General features: G+C 37.6%; 1 protein-coding gene across 2 annotated transcripts in view; it reads left to right on the plus strand.

The window, feature by feature from the left end:
* LOC128613375 (NT-3 growth factor receptor-like) overlaps positions 1 to 23,861 on the plus strand; it is an 81,059-nt gene that overhangs the window by 55,151 nt on the left and 2,047 nt on the right. For both annotated transcript variants that reach the window (XM_053634082.1, XM_053634083.1), the window contains 4 exons: positions 8,359 to 8,427; positions 14,651 to 14,805; positions 15,962 to 16,104; positions 16,213 to 16,354. In XM_053634082.1, coding sequence (XP_053490057.1) covers positions 8,359 to 8,427; positions 14,651 to 14,805; positions 15,962 to 16,104; positions 16,213 to 16,354 — 509 coding nt within the window. The remainder of the gene's footprint in view (positions 1 to 8,358; positions 8,428 to 14,650; positions 14,806 to 15,961; positions 16,105 to 16,212; positions 16,355 to 23,861) is intronic.

The raw sequence follows: 23,861 nt of genomic DNA on the forward strand, positions 1-23,861 counted from the left end.
CATGGTACATACAGTACATTTAATGTTGTGGAAAATCCACAAGACAAGTTCCTATTATGTCTTACATTACAACAGCTATAAATAGTCATTTCCTCACTAGCCAGTTTTTTTTCCTCTTTAAGTTATTAAGACAGAAAAATTCAGCAGTTCTACCGGAAAGCAGAAACTCTCATGGTGGAAAACTTACTGACAGTTATGAAGCGCTGACACTAGAAACTCCTTCCATAAATGTTAAATAAATGTCTCCTTACAGAAATCTTCACCATATCAACAATTATACAACAACACGTTTTTAAATCTGTTTCTGATTAGGCTTTGATCATGTGTAGTGTCTGCTATATAAGTCTTTGTGTTTGAATTGTTACTATGGAAATGCTAAACATATTAGAACAAACATGTTTAGCATTAATGGAAACTTGTGATTTGAATTACTGTCAGTGTTGTGCTGTTATAGATAATTATTTAATATCTTCTGACTAATCACATTCAAGAATTAAACAGCACTGCGGTATAAAGCATAATATTATACAGTACTGTGCAAAAGTATTAGGTGCCCAAATTTTTTTTTTTATGACTTCGGCATTATGGGGTTACAGTTTTAAAGAGTATTTTTCCAACAAAAATTAAATATTAAAGAAAATATTTGTATTTCAGTAAAGAAACAAAGGTTTTACATATAAGAATAGAAGCAAATGCAACAGCCAAATTCTTTAGAAAAACTGTTGCAGATTCTCCAAAATGCTGAGAAAATCTTATTTCCAGTTTCCTTATAAATCTGTACAAAATGTACTTGAGCCTACTGATGCATTTTACAGACAAAAGCGTTGTCACAATAGATACTGACTTTGTTTAGATTAGTGTGGCTTATTGTTCTTAATAGATTTTTTTATGTAGAAAATATTCAATTTCATTATTTTTGAACTCAGCTTTGCTTTACAGCATTTCTAAGACTTTCCAGTATGCCTAAAACTTTTGGACAGTACTGTATATATTATATTTTTAACACACAGACTATACACTCTGTATAGTCAATATGGGCAGACATAAAGACTGAATAATATAGTAGTCAGTTAGTGAAAATGGGACAGCACAGATGGCGCAAGGAGTGGTATTGCATCAGGTTATTGAAATACACAGTGTAGCCGCCATGGCCTTTACTGTGGCACTGAGCAGTGTCTCAGTTCTTTTTTTCCTCCCTATTTGGCATGCAAATGCAGGGCTAGTCATTGTCCTTAGCATGGATCAAAAGGACTCTTCTCTAATACTTCTAAGACCTTATTAGTATGCATGGGTGAATAAACAACTATTAAGCACTAATAGATTGCAGCATATCTAACATCTATTTGTTTGAATAATAACTGTTAGATAATGCAGCTTATAATGAAGACGTGGGTTCTCACTTATCAAGTCTAAGTGCAATCTGACATGATTAGCTTTCTTGCAGAATTTTTTTTTAAAGTGACAGTTTCATTTCTCCAGTGTTTTATGAGTTCTCTTATAGTTGATCTTGGTAGCCCTGGTACATTCAGAGCTGTCCTTACATATACATTTTGTCAGAAATGTCCATGTAATGTGGTTTACTGTTACATGCCTAACGTATTAATCTACAGTATGAAGTGAGAGGAAACATGCATTCAGACATATTTTTGTGTTATTCAATATACTTCCAGACCATAGATATATTTCAAATTTACACATGTAATGTCCTTTGACTTTGTACTTAGAAATATGAACACAAAAGTATATATTCATAAGTATAATCAAATATATATTTAATTAAAAAAAATGATAAAAGGAAAAAAGGGAAAGGGAAAAAAGAATTCCAACACTATAATAAATACAAGTTGTCCAAAAAGTCAGGAAGAAATGGGAATATGTTAAGCAAAAACATGATATAGAAAATACATAGAGTCTAAGGGTGAACATATAGAGCATACTTTGTAAATAATAAATACAAAATTAAATATATGTGGTATTACTCTCATTGGTTCCTGACTTTTCAACACTCTGTATATCTATATAAAAATAAAATGTTTACTGCCAATGTAGCATTCAAATGAAGGAGATGAAGCCTCCTAAAGTTCTCAGCAACATGCTCATTAAACAACACTCGGATAGAAAAAGCTGCAGAGCCATAACAAAGACCTTAAACATCTCTGCCATTGCACCTGGTTTTATAATATGCAGGTGGAAAGTTCATGGAACCACAACTCCTCGTCCTTGCGCATGAACAACAGAATATTTCACAAAGCAGCAGCAACAACAGTTACAGAGGGAACAATAAGCAATAAACTGCACCACAGTCATGTCCATTCCTACACCTAACACAAAACTCTTCTACTAAAAAAAAGCATAGACAAGTCAAATAGACAAATCAGAATTCTTTTGGAACAATATACTTCAGATTAAACAAAAATAGAACTATTTGGCAATAATTAAGCTCATCACATTTAAAAGAAAGAAAGATTATGTGAATGATCCCAAGAACACCATACTTCTCCCCATGCTTCAGGGGTTTCCTCCAGGTACCATGGTTTCCTACCCCAGTTCGAAGACATGCGTTGTGGTTGCCTGATTGGCATCTCTAAATTGTCCGTAGCGATTGTGTACAATTGTGGTAAATGGTCTGCACTTATATAGCGCTTTTTTTACCTTAGTGGTTCCAAAGTGCTTTACACTATGTCACTCACTCACACACACACCAATGGTAGCAGAGCTGCCATGCAAGGCGCTAACTTGCCACCGGGAGCAGTTTGGGGTTCAGTGTCTTGCCCAAGGACACTTCGGCATGTGGAGTCATTTGGGCCAGGAATCGAACCGCCAACCCTACGATTAGTGGACAACCTGCTCTACCACCTGAGCCACAGCCGCCCCCATTGTGCCCTGCAATGCCATCCGTTCCTCCATGACCTTGTGTAGGATAAGTGGGATAGGAAATGGAGAGATGGATGGAAGTCTACATAGTCAACAGCCTATTCTCTTGTTTTAAAAATTAACTGCGACCATAAGAAAATGCACCTTTTACTGTGAATCAAGTGAATTGGATTTCCATCTGAACTTACCCTTGTTTAAATTCCCAATTCTGTATACTTGGCTTAACCAGACAGACAGAGCTCTTTGTGCGTTCTTAGACCCCCAGCGAGACACATTTGTGGCATTGTCATGATTTCAACGTGCAATCTCTTGACTTTAGGGTGCCAGGAGTGTCATTTCCTATGCTCTGGTCTGCTGGGGTAGTGCAATAAAAATGACAAAGGTTAACAGGCTAGATAAACTCATCAATAAGGCAAGTTTCGGAAGTGGTGGTGGAGTTGAGAATGGTGTCCAAATTGATAACTATTACAGATAATATCTCCACCTCCTCCAGGGCATACTTGTCAGTTTGTGGAGTACCTTTTAGTAAAGATGATAGGAATGACTGCAAGAGGAAGTCATTCCTGCTGACAGGTATCAGACTGTACAACTCAACTGAAGCTAGACTTGGACAATATCAGGATCAGTGGGTTTCTAGACTGTTCAGGGTTGTTAGCAAGTAAGCGAGAGTGGCAAGGAAAAACTCACTGTTCTTAAAATGACATTAGGAATAAACCTTGAGTCGAACCAGACTCTCAAACAGAGGTTTAATCCTGGGCCACATCAGCATTTTTGTGAGCCATAATATAAGACCATTGTTATTATTATCATTTTTATCATATTTCCTATTCAGTTGATTAGCACCAATACCTTATGCTCTGAAAGTACAATGGGACAATCTTAGGAAAGAAGAAAAGCTAACAGTCTAGCACCTGACATGTTTCTGAATGTTTTTAGATGCGGGACACCAAGTGGGCAACCATTTTAACCAAAGTTTCAACACTGAGCTAATGTTGAGTATTAGGTACTCTGGGCTTTTTCAGTATTATTTTTTGCAATTTTGTGCAGGCTGACAGTGGATAGTGAAATTATAAATCATTACAGTATCGAGGTGTAGAAGCGTAAAGGCAGATGATATTATGTTTATTGAAGGATGTTCAGGATGAGCATATTGTGAATAAGATTCCTGGGATGAGCAGAGGGCAGTCTTTATGATTAGAGCAGGAGCTCATAGGTGCAAATTTAAGGTATGCAGACATGATTATCTACTGAAGCAAAAGTGAGACTTGGGCATGTACTGGTTTTGGTAAATGCAGTCTTCCCAAAGGGGTATCCTTTTGGGATTATCCACAACTGCAGAAGGTGAGTCACAATCACTGAAAGCTCATACTGTAGCAGAAATAAAGCATTAGAACTGTATGTTTGGTCCATCCATCCATCCATCCACCCAGAAGCATCCGATAGTGCACCTCTGCCATGCTATCTGATTCCTATAATTAGCACTGAATCAACAGATGTCCCTAGCTGACACATTTAGCTATGAGTAAAGAGTAATACCAAAGCACTTCCTCCACTAAATCAGGTATATTGAGTCAGTAAAGTAAACAACTCCCATACAGAATCATTCACTCAGACTTCATATAGTTCTCCTATAGCACAAGGGGATTAATGACTCCCTCTGTTCTGCTCCAAACCAGTGGCCCATAATGAGGTAATGATTACAAGAATGAAGCATATTTTTGTGCCTACTCAAGCTTCGTATAAAAGCTGTTGTCTTGAGTGTTCTAGTAGCTGTTGCAAATTACCATGCACTGAATCTGTTATACAAAAGTGACTAAAATAGCCTCTCTACAATTATTACTAATATTTCTTTTTCTATATTTGTTCTTTATATTGAATGGTGAATTTTCTGCAAATTACAATGTGAGCTGTTGTAATAAGGCCAATTCTTTTGAAACCCTCAGCGCCTAAATATGCTTTAATTAGAATTCCAAGAGCAAGAGCAACAGGTTGGTAGCACTTAGACTCGGAGATCTCTGACCTGATTATCCGATTATCCCTCTGCTACACTGTCAGTTTTTCCATTTCAGTATTCACTGGGTCTCTAAATTCACATTAGGTTTTTTTTTTTTTTTTTTTTTACACCAGATGGCAAATTAATTTATTTCCTAATTTATTAACTTCCATCCAGCAAATTATTCTTTTTCTTTTTTTTTTTTTTTGTTGACATTTTTTCTTCACAGTGGTGAGAGGTGACCTTTTTAAAGAGCATCTCCTTAAATATGTAGGTGGTTTGGACAAATAAACCAAAAACGAGACAAGATTGACGATTTTTCACATTAATGGTCAGCAGGGCACTCGAGCATCCACCTGAAAGGAAATTCTGTAAATACCATGGGCTTCACATCTGTCGCAAGCATGTTTCTTCTCTCAGCCCTGTAATAAAATATTCATTTCACCAGGCAATTGTCTGATTACAGTGCTGATGTTTCCATTACTTGGCTGATCTGCTAGCTTGAGGCTCAAGAATACACTGCAGATGATTCTCGCTGCTTAGTCACCTGCTTTGCTCTGACGAACTGGCCTTGATCTCTGAAAGGCGCTGATTCAGTGAACCTACAAAAATAAAAGGCTACCTGTTCATGATGTGGGTGTGATGAGTTGATCGGAAAGAAAAACTGACTTCTTGATAGCTCTACTGTTAGAAATGATTTGGTTTTATTGTGTTGTAGATATATATTTATATATTTAAAGCTAGGGTGCATATATGTGACTAAAGACATCAACCTAACCTTGGAATAATCCCACCATCATGAGTGCCCACTTGTTAATACACTACTGATAAATACAGCTTGACATTTCCCTTTAGGAGGTTCTAGAAAAGAGAAAAATCGATTGCATGTTGGGATTTATGTAACATGCTTTGATAACCCCCGTCAGAAATTCTTTAGTCAGTAAAAAGCGTCAGAATGCAAAAAAGGTACAACCCAGACTTCCTGACGAGTGAGAAAGTGTGTGTGTGTGTGTGTGTGTGTGTGTGTGTGTGTGTGTGTGTATGTGTAGGGGGTGATGACACCAGAGACCAGCACAGAGCCAAGCAAACTCCTCCCACTGCATCAGCTTGCATCGGCTGAGCTTGTTGCTATGGTGACGGGTCTCAGCAGTGAGCCGTGCTTGTTATAAAACTCATAAGAGTTCCCAACGACCCTGAAAATGAGCTGGTCATGTAGTCAAAATAGGCTTTCTAAAGGCATCCTCGCCACCTCTTCCTTCCTCAACCTCTGTGGCACCATACAGAATCACTTCTGATATGATGAACTAACATTTATACATGTGTAACCCAACCCACTGGCTCTGGATTGACTGTCGGCAACAGAGAGCCATTTCAGTGGTACCAGAATAAGTTTGGATTTAGCGTTTGTAAGCGCAGCCCAACATGACAAAGAACAATTAGCTTCATGTGCTGGATTTAATAGGATTAATTGCATAATTGCATGTTGCAGGAAGACCTGTCTGTTAGGTAGGAACACGTACATTTTCCTTGTATTCACAGGAAGAAAATGCATGTTTAGCAAATTAGTACAAGGATGTTAATTGCTTGTTTTGTGGTGGTGAATTTTTGCAGTTTTAGCACTGTATTTAAGTATTCTCTATGGGAATACTCATTGGGATTTGCAACAACACAATAAAAGCGAGGTAAGGCCAACTTATTCCTTTTTTTGATGCACCAATCACAATTCCTGCATCAATCTCAATAGAAATAAAAATAATAGCACATTGGTCAAAAAATAAAATTAATCTAATGATGTCAGTGCCCTTACTAGAACTAGCCATAAATTCAGAAGAATGAATGACAGCTAAAGCAGAACAAGTGTTTCGTGAATGACTTCCCAGTATGAAGTCAAATGTCTGGGGTTTTTAGAGTCACCCAAACAAATCATCAGCAATGTGCAGACATTGCAAATACAAATTTCTCCAAGAAGGATGAATCACTGAATCAAATTTCTGAGTGTATTGAATTGAATGAAATATTCCCTAATGTACTAATTGAATGGAAACCCACTGAACTGTGAATCGAAGCCAAAAGACTCAAATCCCTGCAATGAAAATATATATATTTTAGCAAGTGAAAATGTTTCAAATATATATATATATATATATATATATATATATATATTATAATTTATAATTATTTTTCCTCAATTCAAGCACAAAATTGTCTTATTCCATCCTTTTGTTTATTTAAATCATTTAGTTCTAGAAAGATCTGCCAATAGAATAAGAATATTTAAGCCTGAAATTAGCGAAAACAATCGTATATTTGGTTAATAATATCATAAAGAATTTTCTTGCTAAGCTATCATTTTTTACAGCATCATTTGAGGTTAAATCACAGAATATCTGTTTACTTCTAACATATATTTTATATAGTCCAAAACTATTTGGACAGTTGCCTGATGACTAAAGGTAAAAGCATCTGTGAAAAGCAGGATCTAGACAAATGTTATTCATAGCTATCTATCCAATATCCCATGGTCCACCAGGAATAGATAACCAAGTAAATAACTTCCATTTTTGTTGAAAGGAGAAACTTTCACTCCATACTGTGAACATCCATTTACTAATGCCCCTTTACACAAAGCATGACCCCGGTGTCATTGGTTAGAAACCGTTATGAGTCCCGGCAAGCTTTTTGGCTTTTATAACCCCTAGCTTTTGATTGCCTCTTGAATTTGCCGACTGTGAAGCGCCCGAGTTCTCCTTGTTGAGTTGGCGGAGCGGCTTCGTCCCTCGCAGCTGTGTTCCTTTTCTCTCAGCTCTTCTTGGCAGTGATGGAGCCTCTCCCTGACTTCCTGTTGCATAAAGCCTGCCTGGCTTTTGTTAACACTCCTTTAGTAGCACTTGGACTAAGGCTGTAGCACATACAATTTTCACTTTCATAAAAACACTCTTATAAGTGTGTGTGTGTATAATAATCCAAGGATATGATGAATTTATTAATACTAATATATATAGTATAGTTGTCATGATGTGTTTGATATGTCATTCTTTAGTAAATTAAAAACCATAATGGTGGGGCTACGGAACGAAACAACAGATATGCGTTCCTTTTCACCACTCCAATGGAGCAAAATTGGTTATGGTCTCTGGGTGGGATGGCATAAGCTCTCTCCCCTGTCAATCAAAGTGACAATATCCAATCGTGGACATCTGTAAGATCATGTATGCAGAAAAGGGATAGCAGTTTCCTCTACACTGTGATGCAACATGAGCAACAGTTAGAAAAGATGTGGTTGGCTGGATTTATGTGTCTCGGAAGAAGCATGTCAGTCTTTACGATCTCTGATTGGTAACTGTTGTATGATAGGGAATATATAAAGGGGGTGAAATTGTAAAGATTGCTGAGGAATAAAGCACAACAGTAACTCCACTTTATGTTGGGCTCCATCTCAACACCCCACTGTTGAGCATACTCTAATTATTATTGTTTGTCTTCTCTTACAGAAATCTGTCCAAGAACCCACTTACAACGCTCTCCTGGCAGCTCTTCAAGAACCTTCAGCTGGTCGAACTGTAAGTTCTTTAGGTCTCTGACTTGTGTTTTTATCAGGTTTCTATCATACAGCTTCAAACATCTTTCTCATGCACTACTGTAAGAACTTTAGACAATCATGATGAGTAAAACAGTTGGCGGGATTTGCAGTAATTAGCACGTTTGACTTCACAGTCACCATGTAGTCCTTGGAAGATCCTGTGATTTGGTCAGGATGTGTGAACCTGCAATGTGTCATATCTTTTGCAGAACATTCGAGACAGATATCAGAGGTCAAGATGCTGAGCAGCACATGTCCCACAAATTACTGTGATTGTTTAGCATTTGACAAATAGTGCCTTTTCCAATTAGAGATGTTTGATTGTACCGCAGCGTCCATATGTCTAAATATAATTCTTCCATTAATTAACAGCATAGGGGACAATTGCAGTTTCAATTGCTGTCTGCGATTTATTACATAGCCTTTCTGCAGATGCACACATTGCTTCAGTCTGTTATTAATTTCATATACTTTTCCTTAGTCATATTGCAGTGGTCATCCTTAGATTTCTAGCCCAACAGCTTGCTGATTAAGGACAATTTACTATGCATGATTACAACACAGGCAATTTGCTGGTTGTACAAGCACCATCAGCACTATGGCTCACCCATATAAATGTGTATTTGCATCAGATCTTAGAGCTTCATCACACGGCCATAAGCAAGCGATGCATTTGAGCTACTTAATTAAGACATGGCAGTGAAATGTATTGGTTTTGTCTGGTGAGAGCCTGACCTCATTTTCTTGTTTGTCATGAATATTTGTGCACTCTGTGGTTAAATAAAGCAAGCAGTTTGTTCGTAGATCATTGAGGGAGGCGCTGTCATCGTGCCATGCCGGAATTAGTAAAACAATGCAGCTCCTGGTGAATTAACATTCTCATGCAAGGCAGTCACAACATGATAATTACAAAATTTCTTCTATGTATTCAGGGCCGGAACAAGGATCAAAATTTTAGCGAGGTCCACTTTGCAGAAACGTAACCGAGGTCAACATTGCACAAACGTGATCTACTTTTATTATTATTGTGATAATAATAATTATAATAATATTTATTATACCACAATGCTGAATGTGTACTACATCAATTACCACTTAATTAGCTATTATCTTAGACTTCCATTTAGGCCTTTGAAGGTAAAAGAATCATCTTATTTTGTGATTAAAATATCCATGGTAGATTGTTAAACTATACTGGTAGGAGGAGGTTAATGCAGACTTCAACAGGCGTGAAGGCCATGTTTTTTCCCCTTCAGTTTACCTTTTTTTTTATTTCCAGAAAAGAAATAGATAAGTAAGTAAGTAAATAAATAAATAAATAACAACAACAACAACAACAATAACAATACAACAGCAACAATAATAATAGCAAATTACTATAAAAATATGCATTTTTGGTGGTACAAAATCATTGCAAAAACACATGTTTCATGTCATTTTTAAGTAACTTGTTTTACTTTTTATTTAAACACAAATGGTCAGAATACTAATAAAATAAAGATTGCGAATGACAGTGCTCAGTGCTTGCAGACATGAAGTGCTCACTCTCACTCATGACAGACTCTTTATGCTAGCAAATACCTTTGTGTGAGCACAATTCACGGCACCTTTTGCTAATTTTTAATAGCTGTTGTGCGCTCAGGTCAGCCATAGTGTTGCCATAGCCTAGGCAATATTGTGAAATGTTTTTTTTTGTTGTTTTTTGTTTCAAATTTTTAATGTTCGCATAACCTACGCTACTTAAGCACATAGGATGCTTTTTGTATAGGCTGGACAGATATCATGCCTAGCCTATTCAAAAAAGCACACAATGCCTTACTCACCCAAACAGTTTCAACCAGCTCAGCTCAGCAGACACATTTCTAGAACAATCTCATCTATGCTAGGTACAATAAATGTGGTATTAATGTAGGAGGTCACATAACCCAACATGTTTAAAAGTTCAGTCATGTTCAAGTGTGGGAATACTAGTCTTACTATGATTTGCATATAATAAATCAACAAATTTTAATTTATTTTTTTTAAGTTCTGAGAGCTGTTACTACGGTAACTTGTTTAGCCGTCACTCGGCACAGGCTTACTTCCATTCCATACATAAACTGTTCTGACTCAAGTTAGACTGTATTATTTTATTGAGTCAAATGTTTTAATTTACAGTTACCTCCTTTTCTTTCTCTGTGTGTGCTTGTCCTCGGTTTCTCTCCTCACTTATTACTGGAAAATTATATATTAAAAGTGCCATGTATCCTGCAGCTAAAACAGGGCACATTAACGTTACTGCAACTAGCAAGCTGATTTGGCTTGCAATGATACAAGTAGTCTGCATTTTACAAATGGACAATTGCCCTCATAATCAATCGTATTTATATTGTATATTCTTGCATAAACTCAAATGTTTATATCAAATCTATACTATATGGCCAAAGGTATGTTGTCACCTGACTATCACCCCCATATGTTGTTCTTCTCCAAACTGCTGTCACAAAGTTTGAAGCACACAATTGTACACCAATGTCTTCGTATGCTATAGATTTAAGCTTTCCATTTACTGAGACTAAAGGGGCCAAACCTGTTCCAGCATGACAATGCCCCAATGCCCAAAGCGAGCCCCATGAAGACATGGTTTGCCAAGGTTGGAGTGGAAGAACTTGAGTGGCCTGCACAGAACCCTGACCTCAACCCCACAGAGCACATTTTGGATGAACTGGAACTGGATGACCTCACTACTGCTCTTGTGACTGAATGAGCACAAATCCTCACAGCCATACTCCAAAATCTAGTGGAAAGCCTTCTCAGAAGAGTGGAGGTTATTATAACAGCAAAAGGGGGTGGAAAATATGTGGAATGGGATGTTCAACAAGAACGTATGGGTGTGATGGTCCAGTCAACCAAAAAAAACCTTTGTCTATATACTGCATGTCAGATTTGCTCTGATTGAGTATTGAAATGCAACTTTTTTTTTTTTGGTTTTTGTTTTACATAGTCTATACATTATCATATCATAGCCACTACATTATAAGAATGTTGGGGTTTCAATATTAAAATTGACAACTGGAGATGATAAAACCTTTCTAAAGCTACTGAGGTCCAAACCCCTGTGTCCTCATAGCTTCTGTAATTACAGCCTTATTTTTATTGCTGGTGGGTTACATTTAAATAAAATCTGTGTTTATGTTCAGTTCTTTGCAGGAATGTATGGCTGTTTGAAAAATTAGCAGTATTATTTCCTCAGTTTTTAAAAATAAGTCATTTGAGTGGAAAATATGTGCCAGACTTTGCAGTAAGATGTTGAAAGTAGGGTTTTTTAAATTTTTTATTTTTTTAATTTTTTTATTTTTTTACTTTTTCTTTTGCCCAACCTGAAGCTGCCATCAGTCACAGTGAATTAGGCTTATTTACCAGGTGGGTGTTGCAGTTTGTTTGTAATTATTTCAGTGAAGCTCAGCATGAGAATCGCTGATAAAGTCCCCACCTGCACTCTTAGCCCCGCCTGAATCCGGCACAGTCCATTTTATCTTTCCTGACAGAAGAGGCCCTGTCAGTGCTCTAAGCTCTTAGGCACTATATGCACGTTCACATCTGCAGGATTTGATGATGCGCCCCGATGGCTAAAACTGCCATCAGAATACTCAAGCTCACTCTAGGAGGTTCAATAGCCAAGTCCAAATGCTACACAAAAAACGACCAATGTGTTTAGTGTTTGTGAGAGTTTATCCAAATATATTATTGAAGATATATGTGAGGGGGAAAAATGGGTCTGAGATATGGCCTTAAATAGGACATAGACCAAGCAACATTTTTCCAATCTTCAACTGTCCAGTTTTGCTGAGCCTGTGCCCATCAGACTACTGTTTTTGGCTGACATGAGTGGAACCCAAAGTGGTCTTCTGCTTTTCTGCTTCAAGGTTCAATATTTTCTGCAATCTGTGATCCTTTTCTACTCACCATGGTTGTAAAGAGTGGTTATTTGAGTCAGCTTACAGTAGCCTTCTTGTCAGCCATTCTCCTCTCTCATCAAAAAGGCATTTCCACCAGCAAAATTCACTCACTGGGTGTTTTTCACGCCAACTCTAAAAACTGCTATGCATGAAAATCCGAGGAGATCAGCACTTTCTGGAATACTCAAACCAGCCCATTTGACATCAGTAACCATACCAGTTTCAAAGTTACTAAAATCACATTATTTCCCCATTCTGATGTTGGATGTGAACATTAATTGACCTGTATCTGCATGATTTTATGCATTGTGCTCCAGCCAGATGATTGGCTGATAGGATAATTGCATGACCGTACAAATGTACAGGTGTGTTCAGGGAGTGCGCATTATGTGCACAATGTACTGAAAATATATCACCATATTGCCATTGTCCTGGTCTGTGCCTTCAGCTTGAAGCATGGAGCACTGCCAGAAAAATCATTTCTCAGTATTACCCCTGTTATACTTGGGCACGTCTCCAAAAGTGGTCACTGGAAAAATATGACTTACCCAACAGAACATGTCATTCAGTGCAGTTATCTGTTCCTGGTCTGAGAAGCAGTTATCCTTAGAGGACCCTTGTTTTTATTGAACACTGTGTGTATAGCCCTATTGTACTTAGTTTTTCATTTGTCTTTAAATGTAGAAGAATTTTATTGGCTCTCCCATTTAAAAATGTTTTATTTGAATAAATTATTTTATCGTACCGAACCAAGAATTTCTAGCACACAAAGAATTACCCGCCTGTACTTTAATAAAACGCATTTATTTTGAAGACAGGTGATTGATTGTTGCAATTTTACCATTTTTTTTGTCTAGTCCAGTGATCTCTTTTCATCCTTTACCTCTGTTTTATTTCAAATTATGCCTAATTTTCCCATTACCAGTTCAAAACCAAAGGGGCAGAAATGTTAATCTGATCCCACCATTGCAATGTTGTGTCTTAAGAGTTGTTCCAGTGGTTGCAAAAGAAGACAAAAGAAAATGCACAGAAACCTGCAAGCTCACTTCAAAGCCTGGGTTCTTTAGACTATGTCGGCAGGCTAAATCAAGCAAATGGCACACTACAGATTCGTTCAGATTGTATGAAAGGGTTTGTGAAATGATGGAAGGTTTAAAAACATACAGTGAAGTACTGTTTTCAGTCCCAAGCATAGAGATTACCAGAAGGGCATCATGCTAAGATGAAAGCCCATGTAAAATGATATACAGTGCAGTTTGTACTGTTTGTTGTCGCAATGTTGAAGTCTGCTATTGTGATGCTAATAATTTCTAGGTCAGTAATTACTGATGTAGTCACTGTCCAAATACTTGTTTATTTGTTCAGTGTGCTTTCTTGGAAATTACTCTTATTTATTATACAATAGAACATTGGACACAGCAGAATGAATGATAATAGAATATTGCAAATCATCAAGGGAGCCAATATACTATAACCAGTAAAATAAAGAAAATATTTATGTTTATAGACCTTTTATCAATGTAATATCATACTTGTAATAGGTAACTGAATTAGTGTCTAGACCCTTTTTATTTCCAAATTATTCTCTGTCCTGCTTTTCACACTTGTTTTGTTGACTTCTAAGCCAAAGATGAAATGGTTTTGTCTTCTATTAGTGCAGGCGCATAAAATCAAAGTACTTCAGAGTCTCTAATGGTTTGGGTGGTTTCAGAACAACTCATTGTTGAGTAGTCTGGTGTGACCTTTTTGTTCTTTCTTTAAAAAAAAAACAACAAAAAAAACCCCCAAAACATAATTCACATTTATGTGTGCATGTGTTGGATAATTTAATGTCAGAAGGTGTTGATTTTTTTTTTTTTTACAGCATGGCTCAGACAATAGTTCTGGCTACAAATTAATTCCCAGTTTTATATAAATGCACTCATTCTAACATGTTATAATTTTTATTTTAATGGCTCATTTTCAGGTAATTGCATGGTGGACACGCTGATGAAATAAATTTGTTGTTATTTAACAAAGAACACAGTTAATTATAGATACGGTAAAGTTTTCCATGAGGAGACTTTATTTATGGGGTGGTAACGGTAACAGTACGTTCTGGGCTGGATCACACCACCACGTCGTTGATTATTTTCCTATAACAGCACTCCCCAAAGCTTGTTTTATTCCTTACTTATGTAACATGTTGCACACTATCATCATAAAGTAACAGTGTAATGTAACCATGTTTTCTATCTGTTCTCTGCTTGGCCTGACTGTGTGCAGGCGGCTAGAGGGGATTGTGTTTAGCTGTGGCTGTGAGATTCGCTGGATCCAGCTGTGGCAGCAGAGAGGGGAAGCAGGTTTACACAAACAGCAGCTCTACTGCAAGACCGGCGCCAACAAGATCCGCCTGCGTACAATGAACATCGCTCACTGTGGTATAAACCCCTTATAGGCACCTCTAATAGTCGGCAAACTGTTACAGTGGTTGCATATGAAAACTGTATATCGAAAATGAGTCACTCTGTAGACGGTGTGGAAAGGAACTGATTTAAAAAAAAAAAACTTAATCTGGCTAGCTTTAATCTCACCCTTGAGGTATGGCTTAAAGTGTACCAGTCTGTACAAAATGTGTACCACCGAAAGTTCATGCTCATGCAGTTTTAAGTGCAACTCTTAACCAAGATGGCCTTATCTGCTAAATAGGTGGTATTTGGGGTGAGCGATATGGTGATACAATACAATACAATACAATACAATACAATATTATAATAATTGAAGGTATTTTCACAATATATGAAATGTACAAAAAAAGGAAACATCACAGTAAGTAACAGTTGAACTGTTATAAATTAACTGCTAATACTGTGAAAAATATACTGTGACAATTGATCATCATAATGGGATCATATTACCATATTGTAGATAAGATTTATTTTTAGCCAGAACTCACTTGCTCAATCCAGTTTACATCTTTAATCCACAATTACCATGTCATGTCTAAAATCTTGCTCATTATAATTATGAGATCCTACATGTGCCATTGCAGTGCACTAGCTAATATTTCTGGGTGCTTTTATATCTATTAGTCTACTTGCCAAATCTGAATAAGAGTGACATGAATACTTTTGCTTTGTTTGCTGTTTATTTTGGTTTGGTTTCACACTGACCATAAATAAACCAAGTGGAAAGCAAAAATGGCTTTGGGGCATAACCCATACATGGATAACATGGAATAATGAGATCATTACATAAACAGCTAGTTTAAATCATTTTGTCTATTGGATCCAGCTTTTATATTCTCCTTTTGTTCGATGGCCCAAATATCCAGAACACATGACATTTCTGCAGGGTTACAGCTCTATTCTTTGGTTTGCAAGTCACGGTTGCGTTTGCACAATAAATGTCACTCACAACCCAAAATACATGGGAAGTTTGGTTCCTTTCCTACATTTTTTGGGTCGATTCAGAGTTTGTCACTACAGTTGAACTGTGCTAGCGTTCTCTTGGAAGCAGAACATGATCCCCTAGTGTCTAGATTATTCTTACAAGAATCCTAACACTGAGCTTGATCTTGTCTACTTTCCAATTCAGACCCCCCTGATATCAACGTAACTCACAGTAACCTGACGGTGATGGAGGGAGACAACATCACAGTCAGCTGTAATGGTTCAGGTTCTCCATTACCTGATGTGGACTGGACCGTGAAAGGACTTCACTCTATCAACACACACCAGGTGAAGGCCACTCACTTGCTACATGCTCATAGAGCTCAGAGATGCTCATATACACATATATTGATAACCCTATTGTGCTATCTTACATTTTCTTTCTCCACCCTCTAGTCAAACGTTTACTGGCCGAACATTCACTCCATCAACCTCACTCTCGTCAACGTAAGCCGGGACGACAATGGCTTCATCCTCACCTGCATCTCTGCGAACGTGGTCGGCATGACCAACATGTCTCTTCAGCTGGCTGTGCAATGTAAGTGCCCCTCTCCCGTTTGGTGTATTCATAATGAATTGAGCATTTCTGAGCTAGGTGCCTTCAGAGAAATCATTTTATTGGCATTATAATATTTAATTCAAGATGTCAAAATGTTAATAGCTTTAGAAGTATTATTATATTCAAACAGTCCCAAGAGATTGTAATTATTATATGAAATCAACTCAGACTTAGCATTGTGCTTTTCTCTACTTAATGAGAAAATGCTACTGTTTTTTTTTTGTTTTTTTTTCGTCACACATCCTCTTGGCGAATTCATAAAAATTCTACAAAACTGTTTTGCATTCATATAATCTCAGTTAAACTGCAAAAGACATAAATTACAGTGTCCAATATTTACCATCACAAGAATAGACAGCATAAAATTACACGGCATAATAACTGCCGCATAATAGCACAAACTCTTAAAACTCAGGGATGCTTCCAGCAATAAACCTCTGCTCAAAGCAGATGTTTTTTACCTGCCAAACGATTGCATTGGCCAATGCTTGAATGTGTTTGTTTACTACCTTCCATAACTTTCCAAATCTTCGTCTCAAACAGTTTTCTTTTACTTTTTAATCTGGTGTATTTAGTAACTACTGTTATCAGTCTGCAGTGTAGAGATTTAGATTCACAGTGGTTTCATTCCCGAGACTGTTTTTTTTTTACACACATCTCTAAAGATGGGGTCCATTTGGGAAAGCAGAGGATATGCACAGGAGTCAGTTGTTGTGACAAGCAGCTGTATAATTACATGCATTAGGAGACCACAGAGTCATCTGAGATTAGCTGGTGGAAATCTTTAGCAAACGGTCTGTAACTACAATCCAAGTTTAGGACTGGTAGGTGCATTGGCACAGTGATGATATTATGGGCTAAAATTAATGTGATAAAAAAAAAATCTGCACCACAGACTGATAACAGTAGTTACTATAAATACACTGGATTAGAAAGTAAAATAAAACTGTCTGAGAAGATGATTCGGGAAATGTGTCAGGATAAAGTGTCTGGTTTAAAGGGTAACAGTGAAATTCACACTTACTCTTATGTCCTGTTCATTACAGAGAAATTGTATGCCTTATTGGCCCATGCCAGAAATACTACCAAAATATACACATGGTATTTGAGAAATTCAGTAGTGACAAAAAGTTGAGAAATCATTTTAATTTCGGTAAATTGGAACAGAACAAACAGAGTTAAACACTCAAGACAAACAAAGTTCTACCAGTTCTCTTTGTTCATGGAAATTGTGCTGGATACAGATTTCATTGCCTCTTTTCCACCAGCACAACAGCAAAACAAGAACCATGTTACCTTTCCACTGGTTTGGGAGATGAAGAATTACTATAAGTAGCTGCTCAAAGGAAGCACATCTCTACTAAATAGCCATCTCTACTTTGCTTTATCATTATTGGGCTACTGTGATAGTTACTTTAACCACTGTGTTAGGGAATTAAATGTGTCAGTAGCAGTAAATCATTCATATTGGTTTATGAATATTTCTGTTCATCTGTATATGTATCCCATTCAAATGACTTTCTGGCAGTTTATAGGAATTAGTCTCAATGAAAATACTGTCAGTGCATATACAGTGTTGCTACAATTGTCTATATATCTGCATAAATATGATCTAAAACATTATCAGATTTTCACACAAGTCCTCAAAGTAGATTGAGAGGACCTAGTTAAACAAATGAGACAAAAATATTATTCTTGGTCATTTATTTATTCAGGAAAATGATCCAATATTACATATCTGTGAGTAGCAACAATATGTGAATCTCTAGTTTTAGCAGTTTAATTTGAAGGTGAAATTAGAGTCAATTGTTTTCAATCAATGGGATGACATTCAGGTCTGAGGGAGCACCTTGTTTTATTTAAAGTACAGTGATCTATCCAAGTCTGATATTCACAACACATGATTGTGGAAGTGCATTATGGCATGAACAAAGGAGATTTATGACGATGTTTTAGGTCATATTTATGCCTGACGTGTAAAAAAATCTAAAGGGTTCACAAACTTTCAAGCACCACTGTATACTAACATTTACAACAACTGCAATATGCAGAAATTTATGACTACAGTAACATGGCTGGTTTTGTGAAAGGCATCACCAAATACTTTACAGTTGAATCTCAGGCTGCTAATGTGGTTGTTGCATTGCCGTATTCTAGTAGATAGCAACAGTGCAGCACATACTATGTTTCAATATCTATAGGAATCATTGGAACAGCTCCAGGGTCCCTTGTTTGATCCTGAGCATGTGTCACTTTTCTGGGTTCTCCAATTTCCTCTCACCTCACAGACACCTTCTGGCAGGTAGCTTGGACACTCCAAATTGCCCCTAGTTGTGAATGTGTGTATGTGTGGTGCCCTGCCATGGACTGGCGTCCCATCCAGAGTGTATTCCTGTCACATGCCCAGAATAGGCGCTAGATCCACTGCGACCCCGACTAGTACAAAGCGGTTAATGAATGAATGATGATTAGCAATGCATCTCCTACTCAGTTTCTTGCATTAGCCTGTAAAATGTTCATTTCTTCCTCTTCCCACAGTTTGTTGGCTAGAGTTTGCATTTTTATTTTAAACCTGTGTGCTGCTTACTTCTTTTTTTATGGCACTCATGTAAATTGCTTGAATTGAGGTAATGGCAAAGAAATTGCCTCACCATTATCACTACCACAATTTTCAGTTATCTGACACTGGATTGGAACCAGATTTACAAATAAAAAGCACAGGAGATTATTCACTTTATTCTACACTGCCACATAATGTGGAAATCAAGATTAGATGAAATGGGCTGGATTCCAACACTGCTGACGACGTCGTCTTTACAATATCTACTTAGTGTCTGATCACCGTTTAATACTCTTAATGACTTTTTAAAATATTAGTAAGGAATCGAGTGGTTTAAGTGCCTTTAATCGAAACACAATGATTAATTATTTGCCATTCCAGTGTAAATTAGATAGGCCATATTATATGAGATAAAGAAAAACTTTTAATATATCAATTACTATGTACCACCAGTAATTGTTGAGCAAAGAACAAACATCCCTTTTCTGATTTTTATGCAAAATATATAATAAAATAAGGGAACGTTGTCCATTTTTGTGCAGTATGTTATTTTTGAAACTGAGCCCATTCATTCATCTTTAATAACTACTTTATCCTAGTCATGGTTCTTAAGTCTATTCTCTGAATACACCTTGAACCCAACACCAGTCCATCACATACCCATTCACACCTAGTGATGATTCAGACTAACCAATTCACCTATTAGCAGGTTTTAGGAGGTGTGAGGGAACCAAATTAAGCCCCCACACCTTCAGATATGGTGAGAACATACAGAACTCCACAAACAGTAATCCAAGCTCAGGCTTGAACCAGGAACCCTGGCTGTGTGAGGCAGCAATGTTACCTGCTGTGCTACCATGCCGCCCTTGCGAGTGAACCGACTCTGTGAAATGCTTTGATTCAAACTGTATGTATAGAAAAAACCTCACACGGTTCCAACTTCAAGAAGTTTAAAAACGAATTATTCAAAATGTTAATTTCCCCTATGGGGGATCAATAAAGGTACATCTTATCTTAAAATGGAGACAAGATGGCAAATGAACTGATAAGCCAATTAACAAGAAAGCACCCCGAAGCTTTTATGTAAGTGTAATCAGAAACACTTAGTAGGCAGGGAAGGTGAAAAGAAAGACACTGGTTGGAATTTAATTACAGAAATAGATGTTCCATTTTGGGAAATGCTCCATTATAAGTAGCGGGCTTTCAGTAACACACTGTACACTACGTGTGCCGGAGAGCTGAGCCCAGGATGTGACCCTACTGAGTGTCCAGTCTGGCAGTAGTTTCCATAAGAGCTAGTATCTCTCACCACCAAAGACATTTCAGGCACTAAAGCAAGAGTGTGCTGCTCAGGAGACATTATGTTTAATAAATAGCACATGAATTTAAGCCGTGGCATAGAGGAAGCCATTTAGTTTAATCGCCACCCTGATGAACGACGTTGACGGTAAAATGAAATGACAGCTCCGACCCAAGGAGGCGCGCTCAGGATGTTTAGCTGTGACAACACAATGCAGAGTGCTATTGCTTTCCTTGTTAAGGAATGATTGTGGAATGACAGTTTTAGATATGAGTGACTGAAGTGTATGATTACATGACATGCAGCAGCTTCAACTCCCAAAGGTGCTGGGATGTCTGTAATTAGGAATTATCTTAAGCAGTTATGGCTATGTATCAATAGTGCGACAATGAAACTATTAGGTCTGAACAATGCATTATATCTCGAGGTCTCATTGATGGCATAATAAGAATGATGTGGGGCAAGCTATTACACACACACACACTTAAAGACAGATAGGCGATCATGATTTCTCATTTTCCGCAAGTCCCTAATGGTCTACTGGGTTCATGCTGTGTTTCCTCTGAATACGAACATGATGAACAGGAAAAACTGTAACCTTTTCATTCAAGCCAAAATCACTACAATTGATAGTTCTGTCATCTGTCCTTATGCGTCATTTCTACTTCAAATGAAAAGTCGATTGTATTTCTCATGTCATTTTTCAATAACTGATGACATATTATGGATGTATCAACAAAGCAGATGTATCAACAAATGGAAATCAAACCTCAGGAGCATTTCACTCTGTGTCACCTGACCAACCACTGCATCTTTTCAAACTGCTGCTCCTGTGACCACATAGGGCAGCTAAACATACTAGGAGTAGAGCACCAATGCTGAGTACAGTATAAATAAGCAGACTCCCACAATTATCAAGTGACAATCTCACTCTCGTGATAATCTCTGATTGACAGAGGAGAGAGAATGATCTTTCCTGGCCAGAGATCAGGGCCAGTTATGCTGTCTTGAGGAATCCTTGGGATTCAAACTTGAAACCTCCCATTCATCTTCAGTAATGCACGGTGGCTTAGTGGATAGCACATTTGCCTCGCACCTCCATGGTTCGAATCCTGCCTCCACCCTGTGTGGGCAGAGTTTGCATGTTCTCGACATGCTTCAAGGTTTTTCTCCAGGTACTCTGGGTTCCTCCCCCAGTCTAAAGACATGCATTGTAGGCTGACTGGCATTTCCAAGTTGTCCATAGTGTATGAATCTGTGTGCGATTGTGCCCTGCGATGGGTTGGCACCCCGTTCAGGGTGTCCCCCGCCTTGTGCCCCGAGTTCCTTGGGATAGGCCCCAGGCCCCCCATGACCCTATGCACAGTAGGATAAGTGGTACGGAAAATGGATGGATGGATCTTCAGTAACCACTTTATCATGATCAGTGCTGCAGTGGATCCAGAACCTATTCCAGGAACAATGGGTGCGAGATAGGAATACACCCTGGATAGGATGTCAGTCCATCACAGAGCAGATCTTAAATGAAGATCGGTAATTTGCATGTGTAATCTGATCAATTGCTAGTCCAATTGGAGGGCATGTTATCTTGTTATGGGTGCTTAATAATGAATAACTATAAATGATGCCACATGGAGATTACTTTTTGGTTCTCAATAGCAATACTGAGTTCTGCTCTCAAAGATACTGAAACTTGCCAGATGTCTGCATAAGTGCTGTCAAGTACAACACAGATTAAAGGTGACAAGGTGTTAAGAAACTATTCAAAATAGGATATGAACGAAATAAAAGAGTGCTGACAAGAGTGTGTTCTGTTCATAAGGTCTGTGTAAAGAAACCTGTTTCTTAAAACTCTATTTAAATGCTGCTGGCAGCCCTGTCGTCATTATGGGACAACCAGAGAAGCTGTCTAGGGCTGAGGAGGGGTGTAGTAATCCAGAACAAATTATGCAGTAGGACTATCTGAAATTCATCTATTTGATCAAACTCTGATGGCCCAAGCTTACGCATCTTTCAGTTAAGCTAATATTTCCAGTTTTGTAAAATGTTTGTTTCTGCTGAGTTTTCACATATATTTATGGCAAATTACAGACATTTTCTCATATGTAGAGTATCTCTAGATCTTAGTTACTTTCATTTGTGCAAGCTTGCTAAGATGTCAGTAAGATAAGTCAGGTGCACAAAAAAGAAAAGAAAGGGAAAAAGACTGTCTGTATGTGTAAGCAATATTGAATATTACATTAGAATGAGTTATAGTTATATTAAGGGTTCCAGGTGTGTGTGTGTGTGTGTGTGTGTGTGTGTGTGTGTGTGTGTGTCCTTAGGGTACATTCTTAAATGGTTTGTGCCAGACCTGGGCAATATGCATGATGGCTGTTGGCAACATGGGAGCAAACATGTGGCAAATATCAAATATGAAATCAACTTTAACGTTGTAATATTTCATAATTTTGAGATACTGAGACATCATTTTGAGAATGTTTTATTTTGTCTTCATAAAGTGACTTTCAGGCTGCAGTAAATCACACTGAAGGTTCCAAGTTAATCTATTTGTATAGACCCTGTACTATTTTGTGCTTATTGTGTAGTAACATCCAAATTGCCTATTTTTTTCTGGGTGTTTGCACATTGTATACTCATAACCCTTTTGTAAATTAGAGCCTTTGTTTGTAGGGGCACTAGTGGACCAGTTGTCTGTACACCAATAGACTACATTGTTGCAGGTTTTATTTTTTCCCCCTACTTTTCCTAATGTCATCATTTTTTAGAATCTGGCTCTACTTTGTATTATGTATCATAAACAATAACAAGATTTGGGGTGGGGTTGGGGGGGCCTTTGTTTTTTGGTCTTACTGACCTTCCACTATTTTTCTGATAACAGGTCAGGAACACTACATCTATGGTGTAATCTTGATTTTTAAACATTTTAAACTCTCCGCTAAAGGGCCACTTTAGTTCACCTTGAACATTATACTGCAAGTCTGCCTTCACTTACAGCTACTCAACAACCAGAGATTTTCTTTTTAGCTGAGATGAGCTGTGCTATAAAAAAAAATCCATAAAAGGATACTGCAGCTATTGTGCATTTGGACGAGGTAAATGGATCTCTCTCTGTGTATTTGGGAGCTTCAGCAGGACTCTGTAAATAACACCCCATATAGTTGAGAGGGCGTGTAAAGTGAGTGAAGGATTCTGCAGCATACTGATTTCAAATCCCTAAGCTGAGCATCATTTGCTTGGTACTGGGCAGATCCCTGCACAAAGGGAGGCATATATCAATCATCAGCCCATCAGTTTAAGCCTCTGAAAAAGAAAACATCAAATCAATTCAGTTGCGGGCGAGAGCGATCGACTGGCAGCTATGATGTTCTCTCATTTTGATGCCAGATCACACACTGCCTTAATCTGAAAAATGAACACTAATGTATATTTTGTGACAGCAAGATTACATTCTTAGATTTAACAACCCCTTTCCATTGGAGAACTAATTTAGCGTTGTTCAGTGATGCATATTCAGCCGAAAAAGCTTTCCTTTGCTAGACTGATAAAATGTTGAAAGGTTTAATACAAGGTGGATTTTATTACTCTTTCAAGGTTTGATAGTTTTTTGTTTTTTTTTTATCCAG

Source organism: Ictalurus furcatus, chromosome 10 (assembly GCF_023375685.1).
Source record: "Ictalurus furcatus strain D&B chromosome 10, Billie_1.0, whole genome shotgun sequence".
Lineage (NCBI taxonomy): Eukaryota > Metazoa > Chordata > Actinopteri > Siluriformes > Ictaluridae > Ictalurus > Ictalurus furcatus.